This window comes from Poecilia mexicana, unplaced genomic scaffold, assembly GCF_051168715.1.
Source record: "Poecilia mexicana isolate PSO_F unplaced genomic scaffold, ASM5116871v1 scaffold_13, whole genome shotgun sequence".
Classification (NCBI taxonomy): domain Eukaryota; kingdom Metazoa; phylum Chordata; class Actinopteri; order Cyprinodontiformes; family Poeciliidae; genus Poecilia; species Poecilia mexicana.
The window spans coordinates 2,650,486-2,664,541 of record NW_028263382.1 but is presented as its reverse complement, the minus strand read 5'-3'; the positions used below and the strand labels follow the sequence as shown (position 1 = coordinate 2,664,541).

General features: G+C 36.2%; 3 protein-coding genes across 5 annotated transcripts in view; 2 read left to right on the top strand and 1 right to left on the bottom strand.

Annotated features, from left to right (window-relative positions):
- nf1a (neurofibromin 1a) overlaps window positions 1-14,056 on the bottom strand; it is a 91,982-nt gene that overhangs the window by 31,063 nt on the left and 46,863 nt on the right. The gene's annotated exons all lie outside the window — the stretch shown is intronic.
- On the top strand, window positions 72-4,282 carry LOC106929916 (uncharacterized). The gene is made up of 2 exons (XM_015007154.2): window positions 72-190; window positions 1,540-4,282. The coding sequence occupies exon 2, from the start codon at window positions 1,582-1,584 to the stop codon at window positions 2,584-2,586; it is 1,005 nt and encodes a 334-aa protein (XP_014862640.2). The 5' UTR covers window positions 72-190; window positions 1,540-1,581; the 3' UTR covers window positions 2,587-4,282.
- Window positions 9,709-11,199, top strand: LOC106929915 (oligodendrocyte-myelin glycoprotein). The gene is made up of 2 exons (XM_015007152.2): window positions 9,709-9,905; window positions 10,263-11,199. Exons 1-2 carry the CDS (start codon window positions 9,718-9,720, stop codon window positions 11,197-11,199), a joined length of 1,125 nt encoding a protein of 374 aa, XP_014862638.2. The 5' UTR covers window positions 9,709-9,717.

Sequence of the window (14,056 nt, the reverse complement as noted above, 5' to 3'; positions counted from 1 at the left end):
GTCAGTTTAAAATGTCTCATTTCCTGTCAGTGAGGAAAGCGTCAGTTTCAACATCTCAAAAAGGTGGGGTTATTTTCTGCTCTTAGTTCCTGCTTTCCTTCAGTCAACATTATGTTAAGCCTAACAGGTTAATCTTCGAACTTTTAATACATCTTGATACCAAACCCGGGTTATCCTAGTAGAATCATAGGTAAGTACAAATTTCTGAACCTAAAGTAATTTTTATTGTCTTAAAAATTAGGTTCATGTTCAATGGCTGTTTCTAGAAAAGATGTTCAAGATGCAATGTGATCTTATAAATACAGTAAAACTCAAATTATTAATTAGCTGCTAAGCAAGATCAGATTTTATTCAAATATTTGAACTGACTTTCAAAGGCTTTTGTAAAGTTACTTTTCATACATTTAAAGACTCAATAAAGAAAACATTTTCATATCTTTATTGTTGAAACTTTGTAAACCAAAGAGGACCCATCGCTTGCATACAGAAAAACAACTGAACTGTCCAAGCACGGGCTCCTCTCAGAAGGCCAGTGGTATGATGTTCTAAGTGCAACTGTTTTGGTTGCTTGTAGGAAAAATTGCACATCTGGTTCAACAAGCCAAACACCAGGAAGAATATAGGGTTAATTTTCATCAAGAAGATGAGGATCAGTAACGTTTGAGAGAGTATTGATGACCTACAGTTGACTTGCATTTGCAGGAAGCCATCACTGAGGCCAAATATAACATCAGTTTAAGAAAAAATAAGGTTGCTTTGTGTACAGGGTATGAAGTGCTTGAGTTCCTAATCCGTCATAATTCACCTTGGATTACAGGACATATGAAATCCAGCAAACATGTAAACAGATTTAACTTGCAAACCTGAAAAATTACAATGTCAACCAAATTATTTTAAAATCTTTAAAACAAAGGCTACAAAGGTAAGTACAGCTCACTTGCAGAGTGAGCTACTTCTGTGTTTCTGTTTTTAAAACACGGAAGCAGCTTGAAGAATGTGTTAATGAAATAAGTTTCCCTTCTGCTTCCATATGCTTTGTAATGTTTTTTTTAATTTATGCAGATTGTCTCATTGAGATCCAATATCTCAGAAAAACCTGTTAGCACCATGTATTATATATATTAGTACATGGAAAAATGGAATGCATTTAAAAAATGTGTAATTTATCAATTTATCATTCTCCTAGGTAATTACTGTAAGACAGGGGTGTCCAAAGTCTGTCCTCGAGGGCCGACATCCTGCATGTTTTAGTTCTCTCCCAGGTTTAGCACACCTACATCAAATGATGGCTCGTTAGAGGCCTAAGGAGAACACTGACTTGCTGAGGAAGTTGTTACTACTAGGGAGAGAACTAAAACATGCATGATGCCGGCCCTCCAGGACCGACTCTGGACACCCCTGCTGTAAGATATGAACCTGGGATCAACAATAAGAAAAACTTATTTAGATGTATGAAGCATATCAAGTTACAATTCTTGGTGTTGGTTATTTTTTCATGAGAAGTCATTGACAATGAATCTGGATCTCCGTCTGTTTTAGTGTGAAACATCAGGTGTGTGTAACAGAAGATCTGAGGCCAAAATGATCAGCTTTACCTTCATTATTTTTCTGCCAATGGCAGCAATCAGCACAGTAAAATCTGAGCTGCAACTCAACACCACAGACATGACAACTGGCAACATGACCCAAAACACCCAGTTGGCAACACGACAGCCATCAACTTTGCAACAGCTGTCAGAGATTCCATCTGTCAACACAACAACTACCAGTGTTGATAGGACTACACCAGAGGACCCAAGAACCTCTACTCCTTCACTGCATACAACTCGGATGACGCCTCCAAGAATACTTTCAGTAAATAGTGAGACGGCACCAACTCTCACCAGTTCATCAAATACACCAACTGTTAAGTCTAACGTTTGGAAATCCATAACAACGACCCTGACTAGTCAGACCAGTCAGCGAATCAACAATTCAACAGCACCTCCGGTGCTAAGCAACATTACACAAAACCGCGGCACACAGAGAACATCAACCTCACAGATAAAGTTGAATGAAGTGACCTCATCATTTATACCTACATCCAGATTGACGGCCATTCATACGAAAACCACGTCTATCAAGTCTGAAGAAAGAAAATCAAAAAGTACCAAGCAAGTTCCAGGTGGTGACACAACACAACCCTCCATCTCAGAGACACCAATCGTTGACAAGGCAAAGAAAAATGGTTCACAACACGGCAAAGTTGTGGCAGCAATAATAGGTTCAATGCTGTCACTGATGATTGTAGGATTTCTGCTCATTTACATCCGCAAAAAGAGACTTCAGAAGGAGCAGACGACTACTAGCTGGGCAGGTCCTTCGCCTCTACTGGATGGAGAAGCTAACAACGGCAATGCGGTATTGGGATCATCCAACCGAATTTCCCTGACCAGTTTTCTGCCTCACAGACTTTCAAAGACATTCTCTTTACTTCCAGAAACAAATGAGATGACGGACATCACTTCAAGAACCACATTAGAAGAAAAACACCAAGGAAGCACTTTTGGTCAAGCTATCGATGGAAATGATGCACAAGAAAAATAGTTCACAGCTGCTGTTCCAGAAGAGAACACTGGAAGTGAAACTGAAGAGATCGCTGTAATGTCTGCCGCAGAGGTCTCTTTAGTGAACCAACAGTCATCCTCAGACACAGTCATTCTGGGTTTTCAGCTTTCACGGAAAAACAAAAGGTGGCCATACATGGTCATAAGGGCTCTTATAAATCTCGAATCAAATCTGAAAGCTGTATGCACTTAGTTTCCTGTCTGAGACTGGATGTTGGGGCACTGTGAAAATTTGTGTCATGTTTCTTAATCAACATTAAAACAGCTATTACCATTATGCTCACATCAGCACACAGAAACTAAACCTACAACATCAACAAATATGACTATCAGAAATTATCTGAATCTTTTTTCTTGTGGAATTTACTTAGATAGTACAAAATACAACTGCATATGTTTAGATCTATCTTGCACTTTAATGAAAAGCAGAAGGAAGTGTTGTAAGAGGAACACACAGCAAGATACAATGTTGCTGACATGCCACATGCTTGATTTGCTCTCCACACAGTAATACAGAATCACTATGAACAAAAGATCTTCAGAACACCGTCACTAGACCATATGCAAGGAGATATAAACTTAATAGGTAGGATATCCTTTTAGGACCTGGAAAACTAAATATGGAGGTTTTTCAATCAGGTATTTCTTCTTTAACCACTTCAAAGATGTTTCATAATAAAGTGCAACACAAATGCTTCTTTGTCAAAGCTCTGTTTAGAGTCAGCTGTGTTTTGAAATGTTGAAATGGTTGTTCAATATGGTGGATAGATGGATGTTTTATTTGTCAATGTGGGGCAATTAATATCCATCCATCCATTAAATCTGTTATCTTACACACTTAAAAATTAGTTCAGGCATGTGTTAGTCTACTTGCTTTGATCTATTCAATTCTATGAAAAAGAGAAAGATGGATAATTTATAAGGCGAGTTATCTGGAGCACACAAACTTATTTTTTTAAAGTGAAACATGATCAAATTTATGGATTGTATCCAATTAAAAAATGGTCAAATTATGTACAGAGCAAAACAATGGTTGCCAGAAAATAATAACAAAAAACTTCTCCTAAAGAAGAGGTTCAGGGGAGAAGAAAATTTTAGAAAACAAAATTAAATTTTAGAAAACAAAGCATGGACAAAAATGAGGATAATCTGCAACAGTATTTTATGCTGTGTAAATTTTAATACATTTTTAAAAATGACTAGTGCAAAAACATGATTGTAACATCATTTTAAGTACAAAAAGGGCTTCCAGTGGCATGTTGTTGAGTGATATTAAATGAGTGCAGGTGTTATGCATGTATATCGCATTATAAAGAATAGAAAGTAGTTTTTGGTTGCTTTGAAGTTGTACTGCCATCTTACAGGAGTCTGTTGATTGTGCAGTTGCTGTAGACTAGAGTCTAATAAATTATTTGTGTAAATAAAACTTTTGAAAGTGTATAGAGTGAATATTTATGACATGGATATCAAATTGCATGAATAAAAATTTATAGTTTGGGAAGTATTTGGATTCTTTAATCAAGACTGAAATGAACAAAGAAACTGAATGAGTTAGTTGGGGATAAGATTTAATAAACGATGGTAACAGTGGTATTTGGTTAGTATTCCTATTTTTATGTCATTATTTCTCTAAGTTGACATTTGTTTTTAATGTTGGAAATAAAATGTTATCGTCATCTTTTGTCTTTCTTGTTATTGTTGGAATCATGGTCAAGAACACCACCATGCTCAACACAAAAATGGTTTGGGCACTGAATGGTTTTCTCACTGTTACGCTGTGTTTAGTTTTTAATGATGTACAGCCCCCCCGGAGAAGCGCTGGTACTGTCCCCCACTCGTAGCCTTACGTGGGTTAGAGTCCCAGTTAAACGACGTTTAACTAAAGTCCTATAAGGTTTAGAGTCCCAGTTGACGGCGTTTCAACTAAAAACCTAGAGGTTGGAGTCCTTGTCAAATGCTTTTTTGACTAAACTCCCAGATCCGGTATGAGTCCCAGATAAGGACAGGGGTGTGGATGTCGTCCCACCTGGTTGAAAAGGGGTGCGGATTTTAATGTTTTTATCTTTTTAAATCTTTTTTTATTATTATTATGTAAAGCACTTTGAAATGCCTTGCTGCTGAAATGTGCTATACAAATAAAATTGTATTTGATTGATTGAAACAGCAGTAAATTATTCATTCATCTTAAATCTGCTTCACAGAAAAACAAAGAGAACAATTTTTTTAACTTCATACACTGGAGTTTATGGATATATTTTACTAGAACAAAGGTTATTAACTTGCCAAAAATAATCCCTTTAAGGTTTTCATATCAGCACATCTTCTGGTGGCTGGAAATGAGTCTGCCAGTCTGAATGCAATAGGACTTATACTTCTGAGGGGTCATTTCTATAGTTTCAAGCACATGTTTTCTGTATAATTAAACCCTTTAGTCTGATATTCAATTCAGAGTTTATTTCCCTTATGTTGATTAAATTTAAGAGGCTATAAAGATTGAGGGAACATACTGTCTACTATTACAGAGATGTCAGAACTGCACAAAACCAGAATACACAATACCATAATATCTGCTGTGTATTTTCTATTTTATCACACTTCATATATGTACTGAATAGTTATTTTAAACTGCATCAAAAGATGCTGTCAGTTTATCTAAGAGCGACATATCGCTAAGCTATCGTGCCATCATGATCAATGCAAGCTTATGAATGTTTTTTTATATTTCATTGGTTTGTAAAAATTCCAGAGAAAATATTACAACTTTAATTGTTCAATTCTAAATTATGCACAGCATAATGCTGGTGGGCAACCAGAGGCTGAGCCACTCAGTCAGCTGGTTCCATCAGCAGGAAAGGACAGACTGGAAGAAACAAGGGAACACAGTGGGACAAACCATCTGAGATGTAACTTCAAACTCTGGAAAGCAAAAAAGACAAACAAGTCCAGCCAGAGTTCTCTGCTCTAGCTACATTTCTTAAATCATTATGCTTGTCCAAATAAAGAGCTAAAGATCAGCTTAGGACCATAGCAACAGAAAGGGAAGAACTCTTAATTGACAGAGAAAGAGAATCACAGAAATCCAGCTCAAAAGGTCTGTGAAATTAGTAAAAAAAAAAAAAAAAAAAAGAAAAAAAAATCATCACAAAGAAAACTGAAAATGCAGCTTTGAGGAAAAAAAAAAGAGTCGCTCCTATCGAGCACACAGATTGTGCTTGCCTCATCAAAGGCCGAGTGGACTGGCTCTTTGCTGCATTTTTTCTTTCTCTCCCTCACCACCACATATTGCACTGCAACCTGGAACTCCCTGCATAACAGTGAGCCGGGCAGAAGCCGGGACTAACACGCAGCATTTACAGAGACACATCACTACATTCACAGCAGTCCAGAAAAAATGTTTGGCTTTATCATATTAAGGTGCACAGAGGAAGACGAGTGGAGCTTGAGGAGTTAATGACCAGAGATGGGGAGAAATGGTGCCAACACTGAAATTACAAGGTGAGTGATCCTGGCATGACACCAGTAATGGACGACTCATTTTATGCATAGGATCGTTGATGTTGTAAATTGCTGAACCCAGGTTAAAAACCGCAAGCTGTTTTGTTTAGCAAATATCTTGATCTCGAGCAGAAGAAATGAGAAAAGCCATTTCCTGCCTGTCAAAAATTAAACTAAGATTAAATATATATACATATATATATACATATATATATACATATATATACATATATATATATACATATATATATATATATATATATATATATATATATATATATATAAGTAGGAAGGATATATAAAAAAATATATATATGCCTTCATCAAGCTAATAATGTGTTAGTTTCTGAAATTACTGCTCTAAATATTTTTGTTGCACTGCAGTATTTTTAGTGGCTGAGCTGTTTCCCAGAAGCAGAATTTAAAGTGCCACCACATACGAGCAGCTTGACTTGTGGTAATTGGCTGAGTCTAACTTTGGTCTTATTGCATGTGTATAATTATGTCTTAGAAGGAGGGGATGAAATATACTCCTAAAAAGCTGTAAGACGACAGGAGATGATGGCAAAAAGTTATATTATACACTTCGTCCAAGACACTCAGGCATAACTCTCAGTTTCATAAAGAAGCAGGAGAGAATGCAAACTAAACAAATGACATTCAAACATTTTTCTAAAACATATTGTCCAGCATAAGTATTGACATGAGGAAAATGATGAAAGCCATCAATAATTTCTTTCCCTCTCCATTACAATTATGCACTAGCTCGTGCAGGTACTGTATTTAAATCTCAATCTAATACTTGACAGTTTGTGGGAAATTTATGTCCCAAACCAAAAATAAGTGATGTATACTCGTAAGTGTGAAGAAAAAGGATACAAAAGAAAAGCAAATGGACATGCAAAAGGATAGCCCTTTTTTTGAAGGACAATTTTGTTTACAGAAACTTCATTCATTTTATTTGTTTTTTGTTTTGTTTTCTGTTTTGTTTATTTATTTTGGATATTTAAAATGTCTTCCAGTTCCAGTGTTTAAATGTTCATTAGAATTTAAAGTTAATTGATCTTTGAGAAAGTATTCTTGCATATTTTGACCAATATCCTCCTGACTACAAGGAAAAAAAAATATTGTCCAATCACCATTTTTTTTAATCCCACAGTCTTTGTAAAGTAATAAAAGGTTTTATGCACTTACTTTGTCTCTTCCCATAAAATGTGTTATTACTGATGAACGCCATTTTTATGAATTAGAAAAAGGTACGTACAAAAGTCCCACCTCTTCACATGTGGTATCATTGAAAAGTCCTAAATGTCCTCTCCAGATACCAAAAGGAATTAATTCAGTGGAATGCAGAGGGTGGGAGATATTCAAGTTTAGAAATGTCCTCTACAGAGGACAAAAATGAACTACTGGTAGTCAGGAGGATATCATTACATTACTTGAAGATTACATCAAAACAACAATATCATTGTTCATCACCATAACTTCTGGGACAATTTATCATCCAGCAAATCAGTCAATCGCCTTTTGCTCTAATGTGAGTGCCAAAAAAAATAAATATGAAAAATACATTGGGTTTTTTTTTTGGAGTTAATTTAGTAATATGAACATCAATGTGTCTGGGCAGAGATCAATGATTCCTTGAAGCTGTAGTTTGTGATAAAGTCCCAGATACAGCTCCATGATAATACAAAATAAACTGGTCAAACTTTTATTTATTCTTGGAGTCATCTACCTTGTAAATGTCCACACAGACAGGAGGAAACAGTGTCAGCACTACAAGGCGTCTGATTTTTATGTACAAGACAAACAGCCTTTTGTGGAGATAAAATACACTGAGCCTTTTACCAGGAAGCAGCTGGGCAAAAATAAAAAATAAAAATAAAAGCTAGTTTAACTGTAGATATACAATATTTCAAACTTCATGTGAGGCTTTAAAATGAGTTTGCAAGAGGAAGAGTGGATGTCTCTATCAACATTTCCTTTGGCTTAATGCAAGTAAGATATGAGTCATAACAGGCCAAAAAATGTGTTACTCATTTTAAAGTAAATACTTAACTGTGACTGTATGGCAAATCTTTCTACAGTAGTCAGGTTTTAAATGTGAATCCAGCAGTAACTACAAGATGAAATGGATGGATGTACAGTTAAGAATGTTACAATAAGCAATAAATCATCTTTTTAAGGGGAAAAAGAACCTTAGTGGTCCAGAGGACTGTTTTCAGATCAAAGTAAGTTCTGCATTTCATTTTGAAATCAGAAAGAGTGGAGAGACACATAATCCACACTACTTTAAAGCAGTAGATAACATTTATAAAAATACATTTTTTACACATTTGTTTAAACTGTCACTATGTCCTGATTGTAGAATATGAGGCTGTGAAAAGGTCAAGACTACCAGTGTGCTGCAGATGGACTGGTAAATGGTCTGAACTTATATAGTGCTTTTCCAGTCATTTTGACCACTCAAAGTGCTTTTTGGGGTTAGGTGCCTTGCAGGAGGAAGATGGAATCAAACCTACAACGTTCCGATCACAAGACGACTACTCTTCCCACAGAGCCACAGTTGCCCCAGATGTATTAAAGGCAGAGAATCAACCAAACATTATTACAGGAAAACTGTAAGTTTCCCCGTCCATTGAGAGGGAGGAAGAATCCAGAGAGGGTTTACTTCCTACTGCAGCTTTAAGTCCAGTGTAAAGTTTCCACAGTCACTGATGATTTGGGGCACCATGTTGGTTCTGGTCCACTGTGTTTTCTAAGATCCAAAGTAAATGCAGTTGTCTACCAGGAATTTCTAGAGCACTTCATACTTCCTTCTACTGACAAGATGCTGATTTTGTTTCCCAGCAGGACTTGGTACCAGCCCACACTACCAAAGGTACCAAAAGCTGATTCAAGAACAGGAACAACAGGAATGGCCAGTAGACTCCCCTGACCTTTATCATCATAGAGATGATATGGGGTGTTGTTCAGGAGAAGAGAAGAGACATTTGACCCAACAATACAGATGATGTGAAGGTTGTCCTTTGACCTCAGCAGAACCACAGGTTGATCCACTGCATGGCGGGCTGGATTGTTGCAGGGATTCATGCACAGAACCCAAACCAAATGTACAGGACATATAAATGAACAAGCTTTTCAGAACCCTAACCTTTCTGTTTCAAATGCCCTTTTTTATTTATCTTATGTAGCATTTACATTTTCTAGGAGACTAAATCTTGAGTTTTCATAATGATCACAACTATAAGAAATAATAGCTTTAAATATTTCACTCAATGTGGACTGAATCTATATGAGTACAGTGGGTACAAAAAGTATTCAGACCCTTTAACATTTTTCACTCTGTTTCAATGCAGCCATTTACTAAAATAAAAATAATTAATATTATGTCTCATGAATGTTCACTCAGCATTCCACCTTGACAGAAAAAACAGAAATGTAGAAATTTTCGCAAAATAAAAACGCCAAATGAAGCCTTTGTTTACAAATTTGTCAACTAAAACTGTAATGCAAGTAAACATTTCTACACATAGCTGGTTTTAAACCATTTCTTCTAATTCTTCTGAAAACTTGATAATACATATCTAACTTTTGTTTCTCTAGAGGCCTCACCATGCTGACGTCCTCCCTGTTCCTTGTGCTGCTCTGTGGGCTTTTGGGAGGCTGGGTCTTGTCCGTCTGTCCATCTATGTGCTCTTGTAGAGGGGGTCACCGTGACGTGGACTGCTCTTTCAAAAGCCTAACCAAGCTGCCACATGGCCTGCAGCACAACATCCGTTTTCTCAACCTCTCATTTAACAGGTAAATAGCTGTAATGCTACACTTCACCTCTCACACGTCTTATGTTAGACATTTACTCTGCATCTTGAGCAAGAGGTTAAGAAACAAACGCAGAATGATTCAAAATGTATTCTTCCCTAAGAGTACCAAGATTAAGGCTTGTTCCATTGTTAGATGGAAACGGTGATAAAAAACAAGTATCGTCATTCTACAGTGTATAAATAACATATTCAGGGATGATAAATTGATCTGTTTCAGTTATTGCTGAACACCTGTAATGCTTACAAATTAATTTTGACACGTATGCTTTCAAAATATAGCTGATTGTTTAATTTTATATACAGGAAACTGGTTGATGAAACTAGTCTTTTCTGACAGCTTGAAAGATCTTGGAGGTCAGCTCAGCCGCTATGATCACCTGCGAACCCTGGATCTCTCCTACAACCACCTGGAAAGCCTGCCGTCTGTCTTGCCACGTTCTCTATGGGACATCAAAGCAGCGTGGAACCGTCTATGTTCGCTTGACAAGAAAGATACGGCTTACCACTGGAACCTTAAGCTGCTGGACCTGTCGCATAACGAACTGGACAGAATAGTTTTCATCAACAACACTCTCCTTAGTGTTACATCCCTCAACCTCAGTCATAACAGATTTTGGACTGTGCCCACAAACATGCCTCACAACTTGGAAATTATTGATTTGTCATTTAACTATTTGGTTCAGATTCTGCCTGGCTCTTTGGATCGGCTTCCAAAGCTGGTTAAATTGTATCTGCATGCTAACCACTTCTCAGTACTGCCCGAAGGTATATTTGATAAACTGAGAGCACTGAAAACAATCACGCTTGGAGATAATCCCTGGGCTTGTGAAGAAGAAGACAACATAACAAGAATTCTTAGATGGGCAGAGCAAACTCCTGCGACTGTGTTGGGGTGTCCCTGTTATACAACACCAGTCTGTGGACAAAGCCATCTGGCAACAAAGGAAAGACTCCTGGATTCTGCTCCACTCACAGAGTCAACCATGAACAATAGAGGAGAAGAATATGACGGCATGTCCACTGCAAGGACTGTTGTGGTGACTTCTGCTTATGAGACAATTCCTTCACAGCATAAGACTGGGTTGGGGATGTGGACCTCCTCTACAGGTTTCCACAGTGTCTCCAAACTCACAAGTACAACAGAACACCTGCTATCTTCCACTGTAAAGCCCAAGATGGCCAACTCCCGGAGCAAAAGTCAAAAAGTATTTGCTCAGATTGAAATGGTGCTTCTAAATATTTTTGTTCCAACAATAGCGTTCAGCATGTACTGAACTAAAGTCGCTTGACGCACTAAATTAGACACCACATTACCTTTATGCTTACATGTGGAGTGCCATATGATGCCTACAAATGTTAGTAATTATGTTTGCAATTGAATAGTTAGAACACAAATGCATGATCCTGTCATTCCTTGTGTGGGAAATAAAACTTCTCTATTGAGATCATTCGTTATTCGCCCTATAAGATTTTCAACAGGATTAATACAAAACTGGAAGCAGAACCACAAGGATTATAGTAGAGCGATATTACAATGTAACACGAGTTCTTCTTGGATTCCTCAGTCGAGTTTGGTTGCAGTCATCGGTATAGTTTAATATTTGATGAATATTTGGTAAAACTAGGGGCTAATGATGAGCCAAAAGACAAAACAAAAACAAAAAAAAACATTTATTTTTCTTTCATAGTGCTGTATAAAGTTAGAAACTTTAACAATATTTTCAATGAAAAAGGTTTCAGCAGACTTTTGAACTAAAACATGGGCTCAGGTTTTATTGCTCAATACTATTTTTACAATACATGATAGGATAATCCTTTATTAGTTCCACAAGTGGGAAATTTGCATCGTTACAGCCGAAAGTGGACAATACAAAATAAGAGCAGAATGAATGAAAAGCAGAAAGAATAAAAAAAAAAAAAACATAGTGTATCTAGAAATACACATATGAAAATACAAACGTATTTACAAAAACCTTAGGTGTACAAGGTTTCCCTAGAAAATTTGCTAACATCAGTTTTAAGGGCAAAAGGGCCTAACATGGTAAAAACCAGCTCCTTGTTCTCTGCTGTTTGCTACGTACAGATGACTTGGGCTCTCTACTACAGAGAAACGATTGCTTCCAGGAGGCGTGCACTCTGTTGAAGATTGAAATGTTACCAAAACGCCAACGTTGGCCATGAACTATGTAACGCGCCAGTTGGATGCTGTTGAGCTTACTGGAAACTCCCTGCGTTGTAAACAACCATCCTGCACTGCGGAGAGACTGCCTGAATTATTCTTGATCAGATGTAACAGTAATCAGTTTGGTTTCTGTCAATTTGTCAAGATGCAAGAGAGCAAATGATAACACTTTATTTGAAGGGGGGTGAATAAGACTGTCATGACACTTTCATAAACATGACATAACACCTGTCATGAACATGAATAAGCCTTCATGAATATTTATGACTGTTGTCATAAAGCGTCATTCGGTAAATTATGACACTTTTAATACAAAGTTGACATTATTCAAAATGTTTTTGTTATGACAACTTGACATTAACCAAGAAATCATTACTGTTTAAACTTTACCTTTAATAACATAAAGTTACCTCATTTTAAAAGTGTAATCAGTAAAACTTTTATAACAAATTTATATCAGTAATGATTTCTTGGTTAATGTCAAGTTGTCATAACAAAGACATTTTGAATAATGTCAACTTTGTATTAAAAGTGTCATAATTTACCGAATGACGCTTTATGACAACAGTCATAAATATTCATGAAGGTTTATTAATGTTCATGACAGGTGTTATGTCATGTTTATGAAAGTGTTATGTCAGTCTTATTCACCCCCCTTCAAATAAAGTGTTACCGAGCAAATTAATATTTTATATTGGTAATTAAATTTTACATAATTGCTGTTGTAAAAGTCATAGTTTTTAACCAACTATGGCTTCTATACTTTATGAAATATTTCATCCTATTTGATGCTTGTCATAAATACTGCCGTGTTCTACAAATAAACGTGGGAATTAGTGCAGTTTTTGTCATTTATTGAACTGTAAGAAATTACAGCGGCTGCAATGTGCCACAGCAAAGAGAAAACAACACCGAAAACAGGTAAAGAACAACTCAAAACCTTTATGTTCTGCTTTTCCCCACTCTGTCGGCTTTATACTATACTCAGACCTGTTGCCATGGCAACTGACGGACAACATCTCAATGAGCCACTAGAGCAGAGATTACGTTCAAATGTATCAGGAGGAATCAACACCAAAAACCATAAAAACATTTCCCACACAAAGTAGTAGGTAAAAACCCCATAACAGAACATTCAGCCCGATGCTTAATCTGACCTCCAAACCTTAAAAAATTCCTTTGAAAAAATAAAATCCAAATGAGCTAAAATTTTCAGGATGCTTTCCTTGAATTATTCTCCACATATTTTACACTCTATGTATGAACATATATTCATATCCATCACTTTTTTTGCAAGTTTGTCTTTTAACACAAATATCTGTATCTTTCACAATCCTTTGACAATCATGACTAAATTGCTCACAATTGTGTGGAACACTTCAGTCTTAGTCATTCTGCAAAGTTTGTTAAGAATCTGTGCTTCTTTGTTTGAATAACAGGAAATCAACCTTTGACACCAAGTGCTCTTGATGTGTAAAGTTGTTCTATGCATTTATACTTCAACAGAACAGGATTAAAAAATTTAGCATAAATGACAAGCATTTATTATTTTGATTATGTGGTAAAATTTTCACATTTTTATTGCAAACTATAACGTTTTAGGGAACTTTTGAATTTTTGAACATCTAAAAAATCCATAGGCTAAAGGACAATAACATTGCCTAAATAGTGTAGTCATCCTACCTGACCACATGATGGAGCAAAACTGAAGTAAATACAGACATGAGACTTCTTAAAATGAAAAATGATTGGAATGTAAATGAAATAGGAGGAAGGACTGATATATATTTAAGAAACTCATATTCTAATTACCTTAAAGTATATTCAGATGGTTATAAGAACACAGAAAAATGTGTGGGAATAGGAATGTTTATTTATCTTCATGATACAAAAATAAAAAATAGAATTTAATAGATGTAAAGTAATGTTGCTACACACTCATGTGCAGT